At 44.6% G+C, this 25,785-nt stretch overlaps 1 protein-coding gene across 2 annotated transcripts in view; it reads left to right on the top strand.

The window, feature by feature from the left end:
• SGSM3 (small G protein signaling modulator 3) overlaps positions 1-25,785 on the top strand; it is a 335,727-nt gene that overhangs the window by 234,458 nt on the left and 75,484 nt on the right. For both annotated transcript variants that reach the window (XM_082265578.1, XM_082265577.1), the window contains exon 17: positions 23,429-23,477. In XM_082265578.1, the coding sequence (XP_082121704.1) occupies positions 23,429-23,477 (49 nt within the window). The remainder of the gene's footprint in view (positions 1-23,428; positions 23,478-25,785) is intronic.

Raw genomic sequence — 25,785 nt, 5'->3', positions numbered from 1 at the left:
CGCCCAGATAGTTTCTGGAGAGACCTCTAGGGTGTCATTGGAGGAGAAGTATGCGTCCAATTCCTTATTCAAGATGATACAGTGGGCTGGGTCACTTAATAGAGCTTCGTTAAGGCGCCATCGAAATTCCTTATCTTGGGTCTGAGTGCGGTGTATTAGAATGATAACCATGGCATGATCAGAGATTGGGGAATCTCTAATGTATGCCTTCAATACCCGGGGAACGGTCCTAGACGATACAAATATGTGATCTATCCGTGATAGAATATTGTGTGGCGCAGAAAAGTGTGTATAATCTTTCGCGAAAGGGTTCAGTTCTCTCCAAACGTCAATCAATCCCTCCGAAAAGAGCAACTTAGCTATACGGGTGCTCTGTTTGGAGGGATGGCAAGAGGAGGGACTACCCAGTTTTGATTTGTCTAGTCCACGATCGAGGGCTATGTTAGAATCTCCTCCCATTATCAAAGTACCCATTGCGTGCGGTAAGACATGTGTTGCTAGGTGTTGATCCTCCAACTTCCTATGTAGATCAAATTGAACGTGGCGAGCAAAAAAAATCCCAACCCCCCTGGTTTTGTCTGGAGCATTAGCTAGATAAAATTGAGGGTACCTGTGGTGGACGAACAATGGCCTGTATGATGCCGGGAAATGTGTTTCCTGCGTAAATACAATGTCAATGTGGTGAGAATGATACAGGTTAAAGAGCTTACGTCTCTTCGACGGGGAATTAAGCCCTTGAACGTTGTGAGAGGAGATCTTCCAGGGATGGGAAGAGACAGCCGACGTAGTCATTTGATTACCGATGAGTGGAGCGCTGTCGTGGAGGTGATTCGCAGAATGTAGCCCAAACTGTAGTAGGAGGCGATGCCTAGACAGGAACCTCTGTGTTCAAGTAGTAGACCCCGATGAGAAAGAAAAAGGGGACCCCCCGGTGACCTGAGAGAAGAAGGGGAAGAAGATGGGGGAAAGAAGGAACAAAGAGGGTAGAAGGAGGAGCCACAAAGAAATAAAAGTAAGCAAACAGTAACAGTACCAAAAAATCCCAACCCAAGTCGGGGAGGATAGGCCACATCCTATCCCCCCCTGAATCCCATGTATGCCTTTGATAAATAAAGGCATCCACCCAGGTCTGCATAGGGGTAAAAAACCCATGCAGAGAAGGGGTGAGGGGCAGCGGTAATCCCGCTCCTGCTAGGCGCCCCATAGTGCAAAAAAAAAAAGGGGGGGGGGGAGAAAACATATCATGAGAAGTATTTGTGAGAAACCTGCAAACAGAGTCAAAAATGCAAAACATGAAAACGATGTGAACAAAGGTAAATGTTCAACAGAGGAGTGCCGAGCACTCCACAGTGGACCCTGTCACAGGCCAGCAGGAAAGGGAGAATGTACCCCAGTAACACCAGTCCAAGTCGCGACTGATGAAAAGTGAAGGACCATCAGTTGGTAAGAGCCCGCTATCAAGGTCTTGCATCTTTAGCACGCTTGGTCTGTGGTTTCTGCCAAGTAGGAACCAGAGGGCTTTGCGGTGGAGGACGCTTGAAGGAGCCAGAGCTTCTGCCTTGCGCTGAGGTGGCTGGATCCTGCGAGATGAGACCAAGCTTCAGAAATAGTTGCTCCCCCTCAGGAAGGGTCGAAAAATTATGTGTTCTTTGTTGATGGACGAAGGTGAGACGGAAAGGAAAGGACCACCAGTATTTAATGGTTCTTTGCTGTAGGACTTGAAGGAGTGGTTTTAGCGCTCGCCGCTTCTGGATGGTAGTGGGTGACAGGTCCGCAAAAATTTGTACGGGATGGCCTTGAATTGTAAGTTGCTCCGCATTTCTGGAAATTTTCATGACCTCCTCCTTGACCTTATAGAAGTGTGGTTTCACAATAATATCTCTCGGCGAGCCGTCAGGGAGGGGAGGCCTGAGGGCCCTATGAGCCCTATCAAGCTCCAGGCGGTGTTGCGGTATCAAGTCTTTTATAAAAGCGGTAACAGCCATTTCCACATCTTTAATACTCTCAGGCAGGCCTCTAATTCTAAAGTTGTATCTTCTAGACCTGTTCTCAAGTTCATCTATCTTGGACAATGCGGTGTCCAGCTGATCCTGCATCCGGGCAGAGTTCTGGTTAACCCTGAGTACCGTCTGATCAGTTTTAAGCTCCATGGCTTCAAGTCTGGACCCCAGGCTCTGTAGATCCGTATGAATTGCAGAGGTGATCTGGGAAGCTGTCTGGGATAAGCCTGTAGCCAGCATTTTGGAGAATATACTCATTAGATAGGTATATCTTGCTGGCCGGTGAGAGGAGGAGAGCCCTGTGGGAGGCTCGGCAGCTCTGGGTAGGCCCCAGCCGGGGACTTTATTAGGTCATCAAGTGTTCTCTCCAGGAGAGAAACAGTAGATGCTGGGGACAGTATTTGTGGGAGCTCCACGGGAGGTGCGGGGCTGCTGGGGACTGACCTGAGCTGTCCCAAAAGTGCCGGTGCATCTGAGATGTCCTCCTCTTCCTCGAGTCCCTGGCTGTGTGAGGAAGCGCCCGCCATCTTAGAGGAGCTGGACCGGGATGCTGCGGCCAAAAATTGTTGCGAGAGGTCTCTACGGACCTGGTGGACGGACATCGAGGGTGCCGACAAGGGCACCGGGGGAGCTGGATCCGTGATTTCTCACTGTGGGGCGGTAGTCAGCTGACAAATGCGGATCGGGCGCCTGTAATGCCGGAGCCGGACGGAGCTCCCTGGTTAAGCCGCCATCCGGGGAGCTGCCGCGCATGCGCCTATCGGGAGAACACGTTTAATGTTGTAGTTGTTCCTCATAACTGTAGTCCCCCAGCCCCATAATTAGCTTTGTTGCCCTTCTTTGGACTTTCTCCAGTTCAAGCACATCCTTCCTGAAAGTTAGTGGCCAAAACTGGAATATATACGCAAGATCTGGCCAAACCAAAGTTTTGTAAAGTGGTAAAATTATAGTTTTATCTCTTGACTAAAAGCTCTTTTAAATGATTGGCAATGCATGCTGTTGCAGAGTTTGTGATATAGTACGACCCCCCAGATGCTTTTCCATCCTTGGTTTTCCCTGTAGAGAGTAATTTGCATTCATATTTTTAGCTCCCAAGTGTATTACAAACCACTATAATTATTTTGATTTCAGTGCTCACCCTTAGGAATCGCTGCAACGCTCTCTTGATGCTTAACAATTGCTGCCTTAGCGATCACCCCTCCTCTCCTGTACACAGCACTGTTCACTCAGATTCCTATACTTACAAAATAGAAATACCACCTATAGCTTTAGCAATCACCTCCCTTATGTTGCACAAAGTATTGTGCATTCTGATTGTCCAGATACTATCTCCACAAAACATGCAGGCTTAACAATCATTCCTCCTGCTCTCTAATTTCTGTGGTCAGATACGAAAAACAGCCCCTGGCTGTGTGCCTAAATGTAAAAAATATCTTTTTTTGTTTCTAGTTTTTGTTTATGCTGTCTTTTTTCAATATAAGTAGCTGCTATCATTTAGTTGCAAAAAATAAAGTCACCATTTAAACATGAAATCATAAAAAAGAAGAAAGTTTATCTTACAGTGTCAGTCACAGAGAGGAGAGGCACATAGGTAATTTGGAAAAGAGATCTGCGAAATACAAACAGTGAGATAAACTTTCTTCTTTTTTTATGGTTCGTGTGGTATCATGTTCGAATAGTGACTTTATTTCTCAACTAGATGACCTATGAAAGCCCATCGCTGGCTAAAAGATTTTTTTGAGGTTAAGTGACATCTTCTGTATCAATATGGGACGCTCATAAAGCCACTATTAGGGGCTCATTTATTCCACATTGCCATCTCCAAAAAGTGGGCTAGGGAAATGAAGGAATAGGAGCTGACCTCTCTCCTGGCTCAGGCTGACGCGACCTGGAAGACACGACTTACTGTGGCCAACTGTAAGGCTTGTGATAACTTGGCCACTGTACTTTGCCTCCTTGCCTCTGAGCAGGCTAAAAAAGGCCTTACGCTGGCCAGGCATATACAGTGGGTACGGAAAGTATTCAGACCCCCTTAAATTTTTCACTCTTTGTTATATTGCAGCCATTTGCTAAAATCATTTAACATTGTTGACATTGTTGCAGATTTATTAAAAAAGAAAAACTGAAATATCACATGGTTCTAAGTATTCAGACCCTTTGCTGTGACACTCCTATATTTAACTCAGGTGCTTTCCATTTCTTCTGATCATCCTTGAGATGGTTCTACACCTTCATTTGAGTCCAGCTGTGTTTGATTATACTGATTGGACTTGATTAGGAAAGCCACACCCCTGTCTATATAAGACCTTCCAGATCACAATGCATGTCAATGCAAATGAGAATCATGAGGTCAAAGGAACTGCCTGAAGAGCTCAGAGACAGAATTGTGGCAAGGCACAGATCTGGCCAAGGTTACAAAAAGATTTCTGCTGCACTTAAGGTTCCAAAGAGCACAGTGGCCTCCATAATCCTCAAATGGAAGACGTTTGGGACGAGAAAACTCAATTTAGTGGGCCGCACACATGACCACATCCAGCTGCGTACCAGGGGGTGGTGGCCTTTCTTCCAAACCGATGAAGATCACAACAGAGTTTCCCACCTTTTTCTCCTCCCTATGTGGGAAACCCAAGCCATTTGATTTGGAGCGAGCTGAGAATTTTTTTCAGCGTCTGCGTCTCCCTTCTTTATCTATAGCGGCCTGTGACACTTTGAATGCAAACATATCCGAGGTTGAAATTGCTCAGGCCGTTAAGTCGCTAAAGCCTTCCAATTACCTTGGCCCAGATGGGTTTTGGGACATTATTACAAGAAATGTGCTACCCTCCTGACCCCCCATCTTGCTGCATATTTTAATTTGTTTAGGCATAATTCTCAGCCCTCCCTCAAAGCACCTATTGCTATGATTCCTAAAACATCCGATGAGGCCACTATTGGCGCTTTTCCACTGCATGGAACCGAACGGTTTGGCTCGCTTTTGTGCTTTTCCACTGCTGGTACCGCGTGGTATGGTGTAGGAATGGTTCGGTACGGTACGGCGGTGCTTTTCAACTGCATGGAACCAAACGGTACGGCTCTCAAAAACCGTACCACCTCGATTGTGGTTCCAAGAGGTACCATACCGGTACCATATCCCACAATCCTTTGCATGCAGTCACTACTAGCCACTGATTGGTCAAAGAATCCCACCCACCCCGTTGTTATCCCACCCACTTAACTTTAGTACTACTTTAGTGGAAAAGCAAACCATACTATACCATACCGAACCATTCAAACACCGTACCATGCGGTACCAGCAGTGGAAAAGCAAACCGGGCCAAGCAGGGCCGAGTAGAGCCGAGCCGGTACTTGCAGTGGAAAGTTGCCGTAATTCTCAGGTGTTCAGACCATCTTTCTATTGAATGTGAATCTAAAGATTTTGGAGAAGGTTCAGAGCACTGTGTCAACAAAAACCTCCAAACTCTCATACACAGAGACCAGGTGAACTTCTTCCCGGGTAGGCAGGCGGGGACAATATCCGCAAGGTTATCCATCTTGTCCGCATTTTTACATCCATGCAAGATACTCGGCTTCTTATTGTTACACGACATATACAAGGCGTTTGATTCACTTTCCTGGGATTATCTAGAGTTTGCACTAATGCACTGGGGATTCGGAGGCAACTTCCTAGCCTGGATTAAAGCTCTATATTCATCCCCACAGCTTCTGTTAAGTACGCAGGGTTTTTTTTCTCATCTTTCATGAATAGTTCGGGCTACAAGGCAGGGCTGTGTCGAAATGTTTAGACTGCTCTGATAAACGGTGTCTATTTATGCAAATAAGCAAGGATCGATCATTAAGGAGATTCTCAACTTTATTTCCATAAATCAACAAAAACTCGATCGTTTATTGGCGCTAACTTGAAGGCATATATATATGTATTAAAAGAAAAAAAAGCAGTGCAGAATAATATTAAAATATAACTTTAAACACAAAAAGTGGAACAAAATTCAATAATCTGTGTTACTCGGGTACTGTGAGAAATACAAAGGATGTTATTACAGAATATCAATGTAACCAAAACTCATAACTTCTGGAATGTGATTAATGGCTTCTCATGAGCTCACAAAATATGGAAACAAAATTTGACAGATTTGACACGTAACCTCTCTCAGCCAACAGATGTTCATAACTCAATGTTTGAAAATACATGAACAAAAATTGTTACACCATACTCTAAACTTGCTAGAAGTCAAGATTGTTTTTGGTAAAATAAACTTCTACTAAGTTAATTTATTAAGCATACATCACAACTGCACCATTTACTATAAACCGAAATCAGCCTCAAGAGCCTTCAATTTAGAATGATCGAAATTCAATTCTTGATGCTATAAAGATAATCAAATTTTTCAGTCAGATGTATATGGCAAGCAAATTGTCTATAGAAAAATAAAAATTTATACTTTACCAAACACTTCAATGCATGTTGCCTAAGATGTCACGTTTGATTAGCCTGCCATCGGCTTCAGATGTCTCCCATCAATGTGTCAGAACCTCCTCAGAATATCCTACTTCCTTCCTCTCGATCTTTCCAATTCTCCCCCCGTCTTAGCACACATAATTTTTATCCTATGAGAATGTAGGTTTGGATTTTGCTTTCCACGTCAGATGGGGCATCATCTTACTAAATACCCCATCTCGCCATCATAAAAAGGGGCACTGTTTGCTTGTATAAAAGTCTGGGAAATTTAGTTTAATTCAACTATTTTATTAAAGACAACCTTCTGACCTAAGCCATGGAGAAAAATCTAAATCTTAGTAGATTTTCTACCATGCCCATTTACGGTCAAGAATACCGTCTCCTTTAAGATACATATTGCATGAATAGGGTCTGAAAGTACAGCAATTAACCACATAACGACCACCGACCGCAGATATACTATATAGGGGTACGTCACTCGCTCAGCCTCCTGTGGGTCGGGCAAGCGCCCCCCCCCCCCGCTTGTTCCCCTGGGGAGCTAGCGCGAGTGACCAGCGGCTCCGATGGCTGCCGGTCACTCACAATCTCTCACTGCAGAGCGAGAAAGACAAACGGCTGATGTAAACACAGCCGCCTGTCATTCTACCTTAGATCATCACAGAGGCTATGCGATCCTGCTATATAGGATCGCATGTCTCTGTGATGATCTAACAAGCCACGCCCCTGACAGTTAGAATCACGCCCCTAGGGTCACACTTAACCCCTTGATCACCAATAAAGTTAACCCCTTCCCTGCCAGTGTCATTTTGACAGTAAGTGCATATTTATAGCACGGATTACTGTAGTAATGTCACTGGTACTCCCAAAAATGTCAGTCAGGGGTCCGATCTGTCCGCCGCAATGTCGCAGTCCCCCAAAAAATCACAGATTGCCGCCATTACTAGTAAAAAAAAAACAAAACAATAAAAATGACATAAATCTTTCCCGTAGTTAATAAACGCAATAACTTTTGCGCAAACCAATCAAAATACACTTATGATTTTTTTTTTTTTTTTTACCAAAAATATGCAGTAGAAAACAAATTGGCCTAAATTGTTAAAAAGTTTTGATTTTTATATTTTTTTTTTGAGAATTTCATATAAAAAAAATTTGAAAAATATTGTTATTTTTTCAAAATTGTCGCTCTTTTGTTGTTTATAGCGCAAAAAAAAAAAAAAACGGCACAGGTGATCGAATACCACCAAAAGAAAGCTCTGTTTGTGGGAAAAAAGGACATCCATTTCGTTTGGGTACAGCGTCGCACGACCGCACAATTGTGTGTTAAAGTCACGCAGTGCCAAATCGCAAAATAGGGCCTGGTCTTTGAGCAGCCAAATATTCCGGGGCTAAAGTGGTTAACATTCCTTTTACCAAATACCTTGAAAATGAAGTAACTTAAAGTGAAATCCATATACCAATTTAGTTCTTTATGCATGAAAAGAAAATGGTATACATATCACCCTATTCTATATATTTGAAGCTCATACCTACTATATCAATGATAATACACTCATAATTCAAGGAGTACCTCCCCCTAAAATTTAATGATCATAGGTTGAATAATATAAAAGTAAATACATAAAAAACGTTCCTTGAACTTATTCAATTAAGTAGGCCTATGTATATGCTTCCTATAATACAACAATACAATAATATTATTTATACAGAGGAGAGCTGGCATATGTGGGACATAAAAAGTGTCTTAGTCCCGATATGTATGAATACAAAAAAAAGAATGCCCAAGGGACTTTGTAAGACACAAACCACAAGGTATAAAATGTACAGAATTTATTAAACTTTAAACACTTTAGTACATACAATTGAAATAATTCTTATAAACATAGGTACATTGATATATGCACGGGTTTCCATAGTTACATAGATCAAAATATAACTGACAATCCAAGGTGTAAATGTATATAGAGATGGGCGAACATCGGCCGGGGCGGTTCACGAACGTTACATAGTTAGTGAGGTTGAAAAAAGACAAATCCGTCCATCCAGTTCAACCTATGATGTGTGTGTGTGTGTTTGCTGTTAACCGTACTTTGTATACCCCTGTATGTTGTGGTCTCTAAGGTGCCCATCTAATAGTTTTTTGAAACTATCAATGCTCCCTGCTGATACGACTGCTTGTGGAAGAGAATTCCACATCCTTACCGCTCTTACATTGAAGAACCCCTTACGCACTTTAAGGTTAAACCGCTTTTCCTCTAGTTTTAGTGAGTGGCCACGTGTCTTATGGTATCTCCTTTCTCTGAATAGTTTGTTCCTTATGCTAGGGTCGCCAGTACAGTATTTGTACATTGATATCATATCCCCCCTCAATCGTCTCTTCTCCAGAGAGAATAGGTTCAGTGCTTGTAGTTTTTCCTCATAGCTGATGTCCTCCATTCCCCTAATTATTTTTGTTGCCCTTCTCTGGACTCTTTCCAGTTCCAGCACATCCTTCCTGAGGACCGGTGCCCAGAACTGGACAGCATACTCCAGATGTGGCCGGACCAGAGTCTTGTAGAGCGGGAGAATAATCTCTTTATTTCTGGAGTGAATCCCCTTTTTTATACATCCCAGTATTCTGTTGGCTTTGCTTGCAGCGGCTTGGCATTGCATGCCACTGCCAAGCCTGTTGTCCACCAGTACCCCCAAGTCCTTTTCCATCCTAGACTCACCCAGAGGTTCCCCCCCCCCCCTAGTGAGCAGCTTGCTTTCTGGTTTCTGGCCCCCAAGTGCATTACCTTACATTTTTCAACATTAAACCTCATCTGCCATGTAGTTGCCCACCCCGTTATTTTGTTCAGGTCCGCTTGTAAGGTTTCCACATCCTGCATAGAAGATATTGGCAAGCCTAGTTTAGTATCATCTGCAAATACTGAGATTGTACTAGATATCCCCTCCTCTAGATCATTTATGAATAAATTAAACAGGATTGGTCCCAGGACAGAACCCTGGGGGACCCCACTTTCCACACCCGCCCAATCCGAGTACTCCCCATTAATCATCACCCTCTGGACTCTCCCCTGGAGCCAGTTCTTTATCCAGGTACTCCCCTTATGGTCCATACGTACCTTCCTTAGTTTGTACAGTAAGCGTTTGTGGGGAACGGTGTCAAAGGCCTTTGCAAAGTCCAGATACACAACATCAACAGGCTTTCCTTTATCTAGGTGGCAGCTCACTTCATCGTAGAAGGTTAATAGATTGGTTTGGCAAGAACGATTTTTCATGAATCCATGCTGATTACTACTAATAATACAGTTTTCATTACTAAAGCCTTGTATGTGGTCCCTTAACATCCCCTCCAAAATCTTGCAGACTACAGATGTTAGGCTGATCGGCCTATAGTTCCCCGGGATACATCTCGGCCCCTTTTTAAATATTGGTACCACGTTGGCTTTTTTTTCCATTCAGCTGGCACCATACCCGTCTGTAAACTATCCTTAAAGATCAAGAATAATGGTCTGGCAATCACCTGGCTGAGCTCTTTAAGAACCCTCGGGTGCAAGCCATCCGGTCCCGGTGATTTATTTATGTTAAGTTTCTCTAGTTTAGTTTTAAGTCTATCTTCTGTTAGCCATGGCGGCACTTCCTGAGGTGTGTTGTTTAGTTCTGCCTTACAAGCTGGGTTCGTGTAGCCCCCCGATTCTTTTGTGAAGAGAAGAAATTATTTAACACTTCCGCCTTTTCTCTGTCCTCAGTGGCCATATTTCCTTTGTCATCTTTTATGGGGCCAATGTGTTCTGGCCTTGCTTTCTTACTGTTTATATACTTAAAGAATTTCTTGGGGTATCTTTTTACTCTCCTCCGCTATATGTCTCTCGTGTTCTATTTTAGTCGCCCTGATTTCGTCTTTACATTTCTTATTGCACTCTTTGTAATGCTTAAATGCTGCCAATGACCCCTCAGTCTTGTATTTTTTGAAGGCCTTTTCTTTAGCACTAATATGCATTTTTATGTTGGAGTTTAGCCACCCAGGGTTTAGTTTTGCTCTTTTAAATTTATTTCCCTTTGGAATGCACTGGCCAATCCCCTTGTTAAGTATGCTCTTGAAGCACTCCAATTTTTCCTCTGTGTTCTTTGTTCCCAGGGTTCTATCCCATTTGATATTTTCTAGCAGCGAGCGCAGTTTTGGGAAATTGGCTCTTTTGAAATTCAGTGTCCTTATATTACCCTTGTGCTTCCTATTACTGTAATTAATACTGAAACTTATTGACCTATGGTCACTGTTTCCTAAGTTGCCCCGTATTTCTATATCAGTGAGCAGGTCTGTATTGTTGGTAATCAGTAGGTCAAGTACCGCATTGTTTCTTGTCGGTGCATTCACCATCTGACCCATGAAATTGTCCTGCAAAACATTTAGGAACTGCCGAGCCTTGGCTGAGTGTGCTGTTCCTTCTGCCCAGTCTATATCTGGATAATTAAAGTCCCCCATTATAATAAAAATTTCCCATCCTTGCTGCCAATCCTATCTGTAAAATGAGGTCCGCCTCCCCCTCCTCTCACTGGTTGGGGGGCCTATAGCATACGCCCAATATTATCTTCCCCACCGTGCCTTCCCTTTGAAACTCTACCCATAGGGATTCTGCCTTGTCCATAGCTCCATTATTAATATCATCCCTCATATTTATCTGTATACTGTTCTTAATATACATACATACCCCTCCCCCTTTTTTACCTTCTCTATCTCTGTGATAAAGGGAATACCCCTGAATGGTCGCCATCCAGTCATGAGAGCTGTCAAACCAAGTCTCTGTTATCCCCACAAAATCTAAGTCCTCCTCAAACATCAGTAGCTCCAGCTCTCCCATCTTGTTGGCCAAGCTTCTGGCATTGATATACAAACCTCTTAATTTTGACCTGTTACATATATCCTCATTTGATGTTTTTAGGCTGCTCTCTTGATTTTTCCCCATACCCACCCTGGGTTTAGGAGCTCCGAACACCCTACCGCTAATGCCCCCATTTGTGCCCTCTGAATCTTGCTTTCCACCTGCTAATTCTACATCTGTACCCTCCCCCGTCACCTAGTTTAAAAGCCCCTCTAACTTTTCGGCCATCCTCTCACCCAGTACGGCTGCACCCTCCCCATTTAGGTGCATTCCGTCCCTACCAAAGAGCCGGTGGCCGACTGAGAAGTCGGCCCAGTTCTCCAGGAACCCGAAACCCTCCTTACTACACCAGCTCCTCAGCCACTTGTTAACTTCCCTAGTCTCCCGCTGCCTCTCTGGTGTGGCTCGAGGTACAGGTAGTATTTCGGAAAATACTACCTTGGAGGTCCTACTCCTCAACTTAGCTCCTAAGTCCCTGAAATCGTTTAGGACTCTCCATCTTCCTCTGCCTATGTCATTGGTACCCACATGTACCATGACAGCTGGGTCTTCCCCAGCCCCACCCAATAATCTGTCCACCCGATCCGCGATGTGCCGAACCCGAGCGCCCGGCAAACAACAGACTGTTCGGCGCACACGGTCTTTGTGACAGATTACACTGTCTGTCCTTCTAATAATTGAGTCCCCTACCACCAGCACCTGTCTTTCCTTTCCCTTTCTCCCGGCCTCACTGGAGGAGTTCTTCCCCTGGCAGCTAGGGGTGTCGCTCTGCTCCAGCAATGCTGGTGCCTGACTGGTTTCCCCAACATCACACAACGGGCGTATCTATTGGGGTGCTCCAGCCCAGGATCAGCCTCCTTGCCTTGTCCCCTTCTACCCCTCCTAACTGTCACCCTTCTACTCTGCTCTGATGCCTGCACCTCCAATACTCCGCCCACCTCTGTGCAGACCCCTGCCTGCACCTGACTGGTACGATCCTGGCTCTCCTCCGGTATGGACATCCGTCTCAGTGTTGCCAGCTGCTTCCCTAGATTCAGGACCTGAGCTTCCAGGGAAGCAACTTGCTTACATTTTGCGCATTTGTATTCGCCCTCGATCGCATGACCGAGGAACGCATACATATCACAAGATGTACACCGAGTCGCATCTCCACACCCGCCGGGCATTGTACCTAATAATCTAATCTAATGGGGATTCAGTGATTTAATTCTATCCTATGTGGCTTTTTCCTGGCTTCCTAACTCAACCTTCTCACCCTCTGGTACTCCGCTACCCTCACTTGACACTCAGTTGCACAACACTCACAATCTCACAGCCCGGTCAGTCGCACAACACTCCCAGTCGCACCATCCGGTCAGTCGCACAACACTCAATCGCACAACACTCACAGTCGCACAGCCCGGTCAGTCGCACCACACTCAGTCGCACAGCCCGGTCAGTCGCACCACACTCAGTCGCACCACACTCACAGTCGCACTGCCCGGTCAGTCGCACAACACTCTCAGTTGCCCAACACTCTGTTGCCCAACACTCTCAGTCGCACAGCCCAGTCAGTCGCACAACACTCTCAGTTGCCCAACACTCTCAGTCGCACAGCCCGGTCAGTCGCACAACACTCACAGTTGCACAACACTCACAGACACACAGCCCGGTCAGTCACACAACACTCACAGTAGTAATAGGTACTCCAGACGCTCAGGTAGTAATAGGTACTCCCAGACACTCTGGTAGTAATAGGTACTCCCAGACACTCTGGTAGTAATAGGTACTCCCAGACACTCTGGTAGTAATAGGTACTCCCAGACACTCTGGTAGTAATAGGTACTCCCAGACACTCTGGTAGTAATAGGTACTCCCAGACACTCAGGTAGTAATAGGTACTCCCAGACACTCAGGTAGTAATAGGTACTCCCAGACACTCAGGTAGTAATAGGTACTCCCAGACACTCAGGTAGTAATAGGTACTCCCAAACACTCAGGTAGTAATAGGTACTCACAGACACTCAGGTAGTAATAGGTACTCCCAGACACTCAGGCAGTAATAGGTAGTAATAGGTACTCCCAGACACTCAATGCTTAATTTATAAAATAGGGTCTGCAGGTATCGACAGCAGGGTTTGCTCTTGGATACGGAACTGGCTAAAAGGCCGTGTCCAAAGGGTGGTAATAAACAGCGCATACTCAGACTGGTCTGAGGTAGTAAGCGGGGTGCCCCAGGGCTCAGTCCTGGGACCAACCTTGTTCAATTTATTCATAAACAGCATTCAGGACGGGATCAGTAGTTCGTTATCAGTTTTTGCAGATGACACAAAATTGGCCAGGTCAATAACTGCACAGCATGAAGCAGATATCCTACAGAATGACCTGGACAAAATAACGGAGTGGGCAACGACATGGCAAATGAGGTTTAATGTGGAGAAGTGTAAGGTTTTGCACTTGGGGACTAAAAACATAAAAACACAATACACGTTAGGAGGGGAACCCTTGGGGGAATCAAAAATGGAGAAGGATTTGGGAGTCTTGGTTGATGATAGATTAGGCAACAGCATGCAATGTCAAGCGGCAGCTGCCAAAGCCAGCAGATTATTAGCATGCATAAAGAAAGGGATGTATTCCAGAGATAAGACTAGAATCCTTCCACTTTATAAAACTCTGGTCCGACCGCATCTGGAGTATTCTGTCCTGTTCTGGTCGCCAGTCCTCAGGAGGGATGTGTTGGAGCTGGAGAGAGTCCAGAGAAGGGCAACTAAACTGATTAGGGGGTTGGAGGACCTTAACTATGAAGAGCGGCTGCAATCGCTCGATTTATTCTCCCTGGAGAAGAGACGTCTGAGGGGGGACATGATAGCAATTTATAAATATAAATATTATTATATAATATAAAATGGGGATCTCGGCTTAGAAAAAAAGCTGTTCATTCGAAGGGATTGCATGAGGACTCGAGGACATACAATGCGATTAGAGGAGAAGCGTTTTAACCTCAGGCAACGAGGAGGGTTCTTTACTGTTAGGGCTACAAGATTGTGGAATTGTCTACCACAAGAGGTGGTTTCTGCGGGTAGTATGGTGGCTTTCAAAAGACTCTTAGACTTACATCTCAAGGATCAGGACATTAAGGGCTATGTGAGATGATTACAGCCACACACACCTACACCCAGACACTCAGGTAGTAATAGGTACTCCCAGACACTCAGGTAGTAATAGGTACTCCCGACACTCAGGTAGTAATAGGTACTCCAGACACTCAGGTAGTAATAGGTACTCCCAACACTCAGTTAGTAATAGGTACTCACAGATACTACACTACACCCTCAGTCAGTGTTCAATCTCAGTCACCAGTCTTACTTACCTAGTGTGTGTCCCTTTAAGCCTGTCACTTGCAGTTCCTGACGGTGATTCCTCCCTCAGTCGGTCAGTCTTCCTCTCTGCACCCGCCTCCCTTGGTCACTTCCCGGTCAGCCTTTGTGTCTGCTAGTCTCCTCTGCTCCCTCTCTCTGGGGGGGAGGGGGGGTTCCCGCACCACTCACCGCAAGGGAGGGTTTACTGCACGCCGCCCGCAACAAGGGAGGGGGGATACCGCACCGCTTGCCGCCCGCTTTTACTTCGGGGGGTTCTAGCACCGGACGCCGCCGAAACAAGGGAGGGGGGTTACCGCACCGCTCGCCGCCCGCTTTTACTTCGGGGGGAGGGGTGCTAGCACCGGACGCCGCCGCAACAAGGGAGGGGGGTTACCGCACCGCTCGCCGCCCGCTTTACTTCGGGGGGGGGGTTCTAGCACCGGACGCCGCCGCCGACGCTCTACTGGGGGGTGGGGGGGTACTCACACACACACGATCTGTCACACACCCGCTCCTCTCACTCGCACGCAGCCACTGATCCCGCGCTCTCTGCTCCACAGCACCACCTGCCGGTCCCCTGACACGGATCACAATTGTTTTCACAAAAATTAGCTCACATGGGTTTAACCGCTTTAAGACCGGAAAAGATTTTGCTGCTTAATGACCAGGGGGATTTTTGCGATTTTTTTTTTACTGCGTGACTTTAGCGGACAATTGCGCGGTCGTGCGACGCTGTACCTAAACTAATTTCACGTCCTTTTTTTTCCCACAAACGGAGCTTTCTTTTGGTGGTATTTGATCACCTGTGCGATTTTTTGATCATGCGCAATAAACAAAAAAAGAGCGTAATTTTTGCAAAAATAGCAATATTTTTCACTTTTTTTTTTATATGAAATTCCCCCCAAAAAAAATGAAAAAATCAAAATTTTTTAAAATTTTCGGCCAAATTGTTTTACACTACATATGTTTGGTAAAAAAAATCACAAAAAGCGTATTTTGATTGGTTTGCGCAAAAGTTAACGCGTTTACTAACAAAGGGAAAGATTTTTGTCATTTTTGGTGTTTTTTTTTTTTAACGAGTAAGGGCGGCGATCTACGATTTTTTTGCGGTACTGCGACATTGCGGCGGACAGATCGGACCCTTGACTGACATTTTTGACACTTTTGGGGGTACCAGTGACATTACTGCAGTAATCAGTGCTATATATATGCACTGTTACTGCAAAAATGACACTGGCAGGGAAGGGGTTAACTGTATTGGACAGGGAGGGGTTAAGTGTGTCCTAGGGGCGTGTTTCTAACTGTAGGGGGACAGGTCTCCTAGTGTAAAAACAAAGATCAACGGTTCTACATAGTAGAACCGTCTGATCTTCATTTTTACACAGGGGAGAATGACAGGCGGCTTGTTTACATCAGCCGCTCTGTCTTTCTCCCGCTGTACCGGCGATCGTAGTGTGACCGGCGGACATCGGGTCCGCCAGTCACATTCCCGCACTCCTCTGCGAACGAGCCAAAGCGGGCGCGCGCCTCGGCGGGCGCGCGCTCGCCCGCTATTGGCTCTAAAAGGAGTGACAGGCGAGCGACGTAGACCTACGTCACTCTGCCTGGCCGGGGCCGACTGCCGCAGTAAATATACTGTGAGCAGTCGGCAAGTGGTTAACTGACAGCAAAGAACATAGTATTTGATGGCTAGAGGTATATTAGGCATTCACACAGTATACAGAAGTAAGTGTCGGCCTGTATAGGCCCCAAAAATTAGCTCACATGGGTTTAACTGACAGCAAAGAACGTAGTGTATTTGATGGCTAGAGGTACATTAGGCATTCACACAGTATACAGTCAGCCGCAAATTTTCTCAAAAGTCCGCGATCCGCAAGTTTGCGGCGGGCCCCATTGACTTTAATGGGAGGCGAACTTTAAAAAGCTTTAGGTCATATTTGCAGCCACAAAAGATGTACTAGCTGTGCACAAATAGTCCCAGCACATGGACAATGTCATAACAGAAGTATTGCAATTAAAAAAGTTGCCCTAAATTCTTTTTTTTTTTTTTTTTACAGCAAAAAATTGTTTTTTTTTTTTTCATAAATCAGTCAGAACTGACAGAAGCCGGTAAATTACATGTCTAATACATATAGGGTCCATTCACACATCTGTAAAATGGGTCCGCATCCATTCCACAATTTGGAGGAACCTTTACAGACCCATTGATTTTCAATTCCAGTCTGAAAAATTAGGCATTCACAGGATAAAGAAGTGTCGGCCATAAAAGGCCCCAAAAATTAGCCCACATGGGTTTACCTGACAGCTAAGAATGTAGTATTCTGTGGCAGAAGGTACTTTAGGCATTCACAGGATACAGAAGTAAGTGTCGGCCAGTATAGGCCCCATAAAATAGCCCACATGGGTTTACCTGACAGCTAAGAACGTTGTATTTTGTGGCTGAAGGTACATTAGGCATACACAGGATAAATAAGTAAGTGTCAGCCATAAAAGGCCCCAAAAATTAGCCCACATGGGTTTACCTGACAGCTAAGAACGTAGTATTTGGTGGCTGGAGGTACATTAGGCATTCAAACAGTATACAGAAGTAAGTGTGGGCCTGTATAGGCCCCAAAAATGAGCCCACATGGGTTTAACTGACAGCAAAGAACGTAGTGTATTTGATGGCTAGAGGTACATTAGGCATTCACAGTATACAGAAGTAAGTGTCGGCCTGTATAGGCCCCAAAAATCAGCTCACATGGGTTTAACTGACAGCAAAGAACGTAGTATTTGATGGCTGGAGGTACATTAGGCATTCACAGGATACAGAAGTAAGTGACGGCCTGTATAGGCCCCAAAAATTAGCCCACATGGGTTTAACTGACAGCAAAGAATGTAGTGTATTGGATGGCTAGAGGTACATTAGGCATTCACATAGTATACAGAAAGAAGTGTCGGCCTGTATAGGCCCCAAAAATTAGCTCACATGGGTTTAACTGACGGCAAAGAATGTAGTGTATTTGATGGCTACAGGTAAATTAGGCATTGACAGTATACAGAAGTGTCGGCCTGTATAGGCCCCAAAAATTAGCCATTCAATGGACATGAAATGCCTTTTATGCCGCTGTATGTAGCGAAGCCAAGGACCAGGAATTGCTGTGGGTGGATGGCGGTCTGGCATATATTTGTGGCCTGGCATGAGGAATTTCAATGAAACATGGTCTACTGGTCACATGTGTTGAATTCCTCAGAGATCCATTCCTCATTCATTTATATAAATGTGAGGTAGTCTGCACTGTCATGAGCTAGGCGAGTGCGCTTATCGATCACGATCCCCCCTGCTGCGCTGAACATCCTTTCGGACAGGACACAGGAGGGGGGGCAAGCCAACAGTTCCATTGCAAATTGTGCAAGCTCTGGCCAGAGGTCAAGCCTGCCCACCCAGTAGTCCAGGGGTTCATCACTCCTCAGAGCGTCCACATCGGCCGCTAACCCGATGTAGTCGGACACCTGTCGGACACCTTTTTTTACGCTACAACATTTGGGCCACAGAAGCCTGCCTTTTTCCGGAACAACGTGACGACCGCATCATGGAAAGTGGAGTGGAGGACAAATGTGAATGTGAGGAGAGAGGAGAAGGAGAAGAGGCTGGACAAGTGAGAGCCTGGAGTGTGGCTTTGTGGGTTCTGACAGTGTTGCTCCCACTGGGCTCAGTGATGGGATTTCAGGTGCCTTCTTAAGGCGGTTGTCCCTAGGTGAGTGTTGGGTTTACCGCGACTTATGCGTTGACTGCAAAGGCTGCAGATGGCAACACTGTTGTCAGCAACGGACACATTAAAAAAAAGCCCACACTGCGGAACCATGTGCCGGCGTCCTTGGAAGTGCCAGATGTGACTGTACATGGTTGATGGCTCGCTCATGATACATTTGCAGTCTGCTTTGTACCTCTTGTGCAATGCAATTTCTCCTTGCCTTTCCTCCCTATCTGCCGGTCCGTCAGTCCGCCAGTTCTACAAATAATTGGCCAGTAACTGTTGTCGCTGTGTGTAGCACAGTTAACACAGCAAAAGAGGCCAAATTTTTGCAGCACTAAAATACAATCTTAGAAAAGTATACTGTTAAACACCTTAACTTCAATCTGTGGTATTGGGGGGCCACAGTTTTATCACACCAGTTCTACAAATAATTGGCCAGTAACTGTTGTCACTGTGTGTAGCACAGTTAACACAGCAAGAGAGGCCACGTTTTTGCAGGACTAAAATACACTCTTAGAAAAGTATACTGGTAAATAACACCCCACTTCAATATGTGGTATTGGGGGGCCACTGGTCTATCACACCAGTTGTTCAAAAAATTGGCTAGTGAGTTTGGCACTATGTGTACCAGACTTAACTCAGCAAAAGAGGCAATATTTTTGCAGGACACAAATACACTTGTAAAAGTATACTCAGATAACACCCCACTTCAATATGTGGTATTGGGGGGGCCATTGGTCTATCACACCAGTTATAATACATTATAAGTGCTTTTGTCACTGTTTGTAGTATTGCTGCAGCAACGCTCAGTCACCACACCTGTCACAATGCTGCACATTGCACAATAATACTACTAATCCACTATAATATGCTTTCTACAAAGTATATTATACTGTAGATTACCCCCCTCCCCCCTTTTAGTGCACTGCTCAGTAATACCAAAAAATGTGCAGCCCTTCAAATGACTTTTGTGGACATTAACAGAGCGATTTGTGTGACTGCTGCCGATCTCTAACTGCCCCTAAAGCACAGACTGGATACCTACCCTAACCTGAAAAGAGACTGGACCTATACCAAAAATTGCAGCCCTCAAATTACTTTTGTGGACATTAACAGAGCGATTTGTGTGACTGCAGCCGATCTCTCTAACTGCCCCTAAAGCATACCTGCCCCTAACCTGAAAAGAGACTGGACCTATACCGAAATACCAGCCCTGAAAAGGACTTTTGTGGATCTTCTCAGAGCTATTTGTGTCTGGCAATCTCTCCCTCATGAACACAGCAGACCTCTCCATACGCTGGCAAAAAGCAGAATGTGAAATGACCGACAGCTCAGGTCTATTTTTAGGGTAGGGGGCATGTCCATGTGCTGAAATGTTTTAATTGGCAGTCCGGTTCCACCTGACGGCTGTGTCATGGGTCAAAGTTCTCCCCAATGTAAACTAATATGGCCGCCACGAACAACCAACGCCATGTGTTCGCAAATTTTGGCGGGTAGCGAACAAGCAAAATTTGCCGCGAACCGCAAGGCCTAAATGTATATATGGTAAGATTTCTCTACGCATTTCGCGAGACCATGCTCGCGTCCTCTGGAGATAAATATATAAATGCCTGAAATTAGAGAGAGTTGTTAGGCCTCAGAGCAGAAAGGGAGGATAAAAAAGGAAATAGGGGGGAAGGGGGGGAGTAGGCAAAAAAGGGGGGAGGGAAGACCAGTGCTAACGAACTTCCAAACCAGGGTAAACAGTCAAACAGATTCATGGTTCCCATAGAACTCCCCATTGGAGATGAAGATGTAGGAAAACAGAAGGAGATCCCCAAGCGGTCAATGTAGTTCTCCCCGGGGGCTGTGGAGGGGAAGGGGCCAGCCAGAAAGGCAAACATCCAAGAAGGTGACATGGTGTCACAGTGGTCAGGGATGTACAAATACTGAAAGTTGGAAAACAGCAACAGTAAAGCTCAATTGGGGGCCATTGGTCCCAGTAGCGACTAGCAAGCTCCTAAACATCACATCACACGTGTAATAGTGCAAAAAACAACCCAGTGTAAACGCAGAAGTAGCTAATATTAAAGGTATAAAGTATAGACAATGTGCGAAAAAAAAGAGGGCATTTACAGAGGGGAATTGTGCATGGGTGCAATAGATGATATGTTAACCTCCATTAGGCGTCTACCTTAGGGTACATTACATATAAATAGAAAAAAATGTAGTGAATAAATAAAAAAAGGTGACAAATAAGTGTCCATTATCAAAGAGATTGTGAAGTGAATGGCCAATTGATGAGTGAATCCCAAGCTGTGAAACCCATCATGAAAGTAATAGTGCCATATTAGTGTGCAGAAAATAGTAATGAAATACCATGAAGTAATCCAAAACCAATAACCCCTTCTCTTCTCTCTAGCTCTTTTGCATATAACTACAGTTATATTTAAGGTAGGGCTACAGCCTATCATTTTTCACACCTACTTCCTTAGCGTGGAGTACACTCTTTCAATACAAAACAAATGCCTAGACAGTGAAAAGAATAAACAGAACCAAACCCAAGTGGATGCTATTGGAACATATTATGGTACCCTTGCTGATAGATACTCACCTTCCCTGAATATTCCAAAAGGTATGCACACCAGAAACCAAAAAAGCTCAACCCTGATAAACTATTGGGATGGCTAATGGACAGGGACTGACTAAATAGCCTGGAAACAGATGGGACCCCACCCCATTAATGATAGACGGGCTGACTAAATAGCCTGAAAACTGGTTTAACCCCGTCCCATCCAGCGTCACAATGTCAAAAAAAAAATAAAAGCCATGGGGCTTATGTAATTACATAGGCGGCGAACATGGCCAAAGGTACAGGCGCACGTGGAAGCCGAGGTGGTGCAGAGCACGAATAGGCATCACGCTCTGCCACACCAGAGGGAATGGATCGCAGTGCACATACGCAAGGAATCCTGCGTCTCTGTACCTCGCATCACTCCCTCTGGGATTCACACATGCGCAAAAGACGCCAGACCCTCCATCCCCAACCGTGAAGTCTGAAGGAGGCATGATGTCATACGGCAACCAGGGACACCCAGGGGGAGAATGGTGCCAATGCAAGTAGCAAAGGACCACTCCAGGCCGGGTGTCCGTGCAGCAAAAAGAGGCTTGCAGCCCCCGGACTAAAGAACACATCAATCAAGGGGGGGGGGAGGGAAAGAAAGACCCAACATAGTCTCTGCAGACAAACAACCAAATGAATATATAAAACAACAAAACAAATAAACATTCAAAAATATCACAAATATAAAGAGTTTGTAAACTGTAAGTAGACTGAAAAATGGGCATTATCCCATTATATCGCACTTCACAAATGAGAAGCATAAGTACAATGATTATAATGCAATTAAAAAATGCCTCTACATATGCCAAAAAAAGGGTGCGATGTTTTCCACCAATAATATTTAATACAGAGGAGAGCTGGCATATGAGGGACAGGAAAGTGTCTTAGTCCCCATATGTATGATATGCATGGGTTTCCATAGTTACATAAATCAAAATATAACTGACAATCCAAGGTGTAAATGTCTATATGGTAAGATTTCTCTACGCGATTTACGAGACCATGCTCACTTCCTCAGGAGATAAATATATAAATGCCTGAAATTAGAGACAGTTGTTAGGCCTCAGAGCAGAAAGGGAGGATATAAAAGGAAACGGGGGGTAAGCAAAAAAGGGGGAGGGGAGACCAAAAAACTTACAAATATGTATATAATAGTCCTAACGAGGGGGGGGGGGGGTTTGCAATATTCTGGGTAAATCAGATATAACCGAGTACTATGCAGAGTATAAAATTCAGAGTAAAAAAAGTGACTGGTGCAGCAAGAGACAACAGTGCAATGATTATTAGACAGCAATATTCCTGGATGAAAGGTGACTGGAGTGATAAATAAATATTATAATAAAGTCCAAAAGGTGATGCTGATGTGGAATCCCAGAAAATTGAAGTGGCTCTTGATGTGATCCAATTCGGACATGCAGGTGAGGAAACTAAGTGCTCCCCTCGCAATATATTCCACACTCACCGGAACTCTGTACCCCTACAGGGGTAGAAAGTGTGGTACCCTCAAGGGGTGTTATCCTTTTAGGTAAGTAGCCCTGTGTTCACTGGTATGGATCATCCGATTGGGTCAACAAGATATGGGATATACTCAATAGTGGTAAACATATATAGCTTCCAAGGGTGTCAGCACAGGTCAAATGGGATAAGGGGAATCCAGAATGTAAAGAGAAAAAGCCTCGTATTTTTCCTCCAGACATAAAGAGTACACCAGTTTGCAAGCACAGCGCCTCTCATTCATGTGCAGTAGGAAGTCGGCTGTGAAACAGCAGAAAGTCACAGCCGTCTTCCCACAGCCAAGATGATGGCCTGGGGACCCGGTGACCAGCAAACACCTGGCCTGGGTGAAGACAATGCTGGACTGGTGAGTACCTGTTTATTAAAAGTCAACAGCTACTACACTAGGTGCTTTCTGGGCATAAGAGCTTTTAGCAACTGGTTGCTAGGCCCAAGCATTATGAGGTTATAAGCTCTGACTAGTGATCAATCGGAAAAACTGGAGAAAGATTTCTTTACAAAGACACTGTAACTTTGCCCTGAGTAGTGATCCAATCGGTCATCACTAACACCTTAAGAGGTGCAAGTAAAAGAATAAAATAAAAATATCAGGACCTACTGTATACGCATCTGCTCTTCTTCCTAACCTTTTTGTTTAGTTAGGTGGGAACTTTGGAAAGCAGCTTAACTCCCATGTTTGATGGGAGATATTCATGTTATTTTAAAGGATGGGTACTACATTTTTCAAGGTTTCAGGAACTGAACTGCAATTATATGCTGTTATAGGGTACAGAAAGTATGTAAGTTCATTTGTTTATTCACTAAATTTAACAGATCCTAATTTGAAATGTTTTTTTTTTTTTTTAACTAAAGGCTTTGTTTTATTACTTTGTTTTGTCCTGTTTGCATGTTTCTAAGTATGTGTTCATCCTTTTGCAGGTTAGATGAAGATGGAAAAGTATTAACTCCAGAAGAGTTACTATACCGAGTATGTATTTGTAATTACTATATTGGGGTTCACTGTGGCAGCTGAATAAGCAAGCCAATCAAACCACTCTTTCCTAAAGAAATGAGACTTTATAGCCCTTGACTAGTTTTTCAGTGCTTACCTTCCAAAGAAAAAAGTGTTCTACCCATGCAAGCCAGTTGAGGCATTTATTGCTGAAAAGCAGCATACTTGCACTTTGGGAATATCTTAGCCAAACTGAGAAGATTGTTCCGGACCAATGTACAAGCAGCCTATAAAGGTGTCTGTGCAATGTACCAGCACAGGTACAGTATGCTATGCAGCTGGTTTACAAAATAGCTGCATGGCCAGGTTAAAAATGTTTTCAATATTTCTGTATGCTTTTAACCTGCTTGTAAAATGTTGGGCTGTGAAAAAAATGTGATAAAATAAAATCAAAAATAACTCTAAATTTAAGTGCCACATATTACAAAACATACATTTTTAACAAGGTTTTTTTTCTTTCCTGAATTTACTACTTTTGAGATAAAGATTGCATGAGTTATTTTAAGGCACAAATGAATGAATTATTTATCCCTCCGTGAATTTGACCTCCCATGTGCTCATTAGAAATTTCAACAAGCGTCATCCGCTTTATAAGCTATCATCTGTGAACAGCACAGCCTCTCCTCCATGACGAGTGGGAGGAGGGTTTGTAGGCCAAATCAGGAGGAGCCTAGGTGGAAATAGCTACTACCCCATAGATACAGTTCAGCAGGTGAACAGCATCACCCTTGGACAGTAAGTCATTGCGTTCTCCCAGCTGAGGGGGCAGGGTAGCGAAATATAGCATGTCAAGTCCGGCAGGCTGGTTGTACTGTACATTCAGGCTGCCCATATATGGAACCATCTATGGCCGGCTTTAAATGTTGCTTGCCCCCCCCCCCCCCCCATCTTTACTAATGTTGCATAACATTGGTAAAGATTAGCAGTGTAAATACCTTTTATCTTAATCGTACAGTACGGGACTTGTATTTATAGACTATGGGTTATAAACAGGCTATCTTCAGGTGATTAGACACTGGCAAAAAACTTTGCTAGAGTCCCCTATACTTCACGCTCATATAACCCCACCCACTCAATGAGACTCCAGCTTTTTTGCTCGTGTTCTTTAGTTACCTTTTTTTTTGCTTTATAAATACGGTATATATTTTTTTTCCTTCTGACGCTTTTATCAACATCTGACTGTGTATTACCAGAGGCTATCTAGCAGTTCCCGGATTGATACCCTAGGGTGTACCTTTGGGATCGTACCCCTGACCTCTGTGCATGGGGCTGGTCTGTAAGCTTCAGGCACTTTATTCTGCATTAGGCGCTCACCTTGACAATATTGTAAATAAAAGAAATATCAGCGCACAGTAACACAGATCAGAAATTTGTAGCTGCTGGACACTCAGGTCAAACTAGAACACCCGTATGCAGAATTGAATAGATAAAATAGTGCAGCGCTAATATTCAAACATGAACAAATGACACAAACAAAATGAGATAAAAATGAGAAGAAGATAAGTCCATGCAATGCCCGTGGAGTAAGGGTGAGGAAAGGGGTCCTGAATATAACAGTTGGTGCTCTTAGTGCACTGATATCCACCACCTTCTAAGTTGGCCTCTCACCTTAATAACACTTGGATTAAGCATGTAATTCCTCTCTCAGAATGGCTCCTCGATAATACATCCTCTTAAAATGGCATAACAGGGAAGCCCCAATCAGAGAACGCTGTAAGCCTGTGACCACTTCCTGGATCAGCTCAACTCATTCACATGTAATGGGGAAACATAAAGGGCAGACCCATAGTGTAATACTATTAACTTCTTTATTGAAATAGCATAAAAGACAGCCTCTTACTTTTGTGTGGATAAAAGCCAGCGATAAAGTGACAGATAATCTTGTCTTGGAGAGTCCTGCTCGGACCTCACCAGACTCCAGATGGCAGCGGGTGACGTCGGTAGCTCCACCTTCCCCCCGTACGCGTGGCGTCTCCCAATGGGCGGAGACTTCTTCAGCGGTTTAGGGACCGCTGAAGAAGTCTCCGCCCATTGGGAGACGCCACGCGTACGGGGGGAAGGTGGAGCTACCGACGTCACCCGCTGCCATCTGGAGTCTGGTGAGGTCCGAGCAGGACTCTCCAAGACAAGATTATCTGTCACTTTATCGCTGGCTTTTATCCACACAAAAGTAAGAGGCTGTCTTTTATGCTATTTCAATCAAGAAGTTAATAGTATTACACTATGGGTCTGCCCTTTATGTTTCCCCATTACATGTGAATGAGTTGAGCTGATCCAGGAAGTG

This window comes from Pelophylax lessonae (assembly GCF_965119305.1).
Source record: "Pelophylax lessonae genome assembly, chromosome: 8".
Classification (NCBI taxonomy): Eukaryota; Metazoa; Chordata; class Amphibia; order Anura; family Ranidae; genus Pelophylax; species Pelophylax lessonae.
Note: the sequence above shows the minus strand (reverse complement) of the source record. Positions and strands in the feature narration are given on the sequence as shown.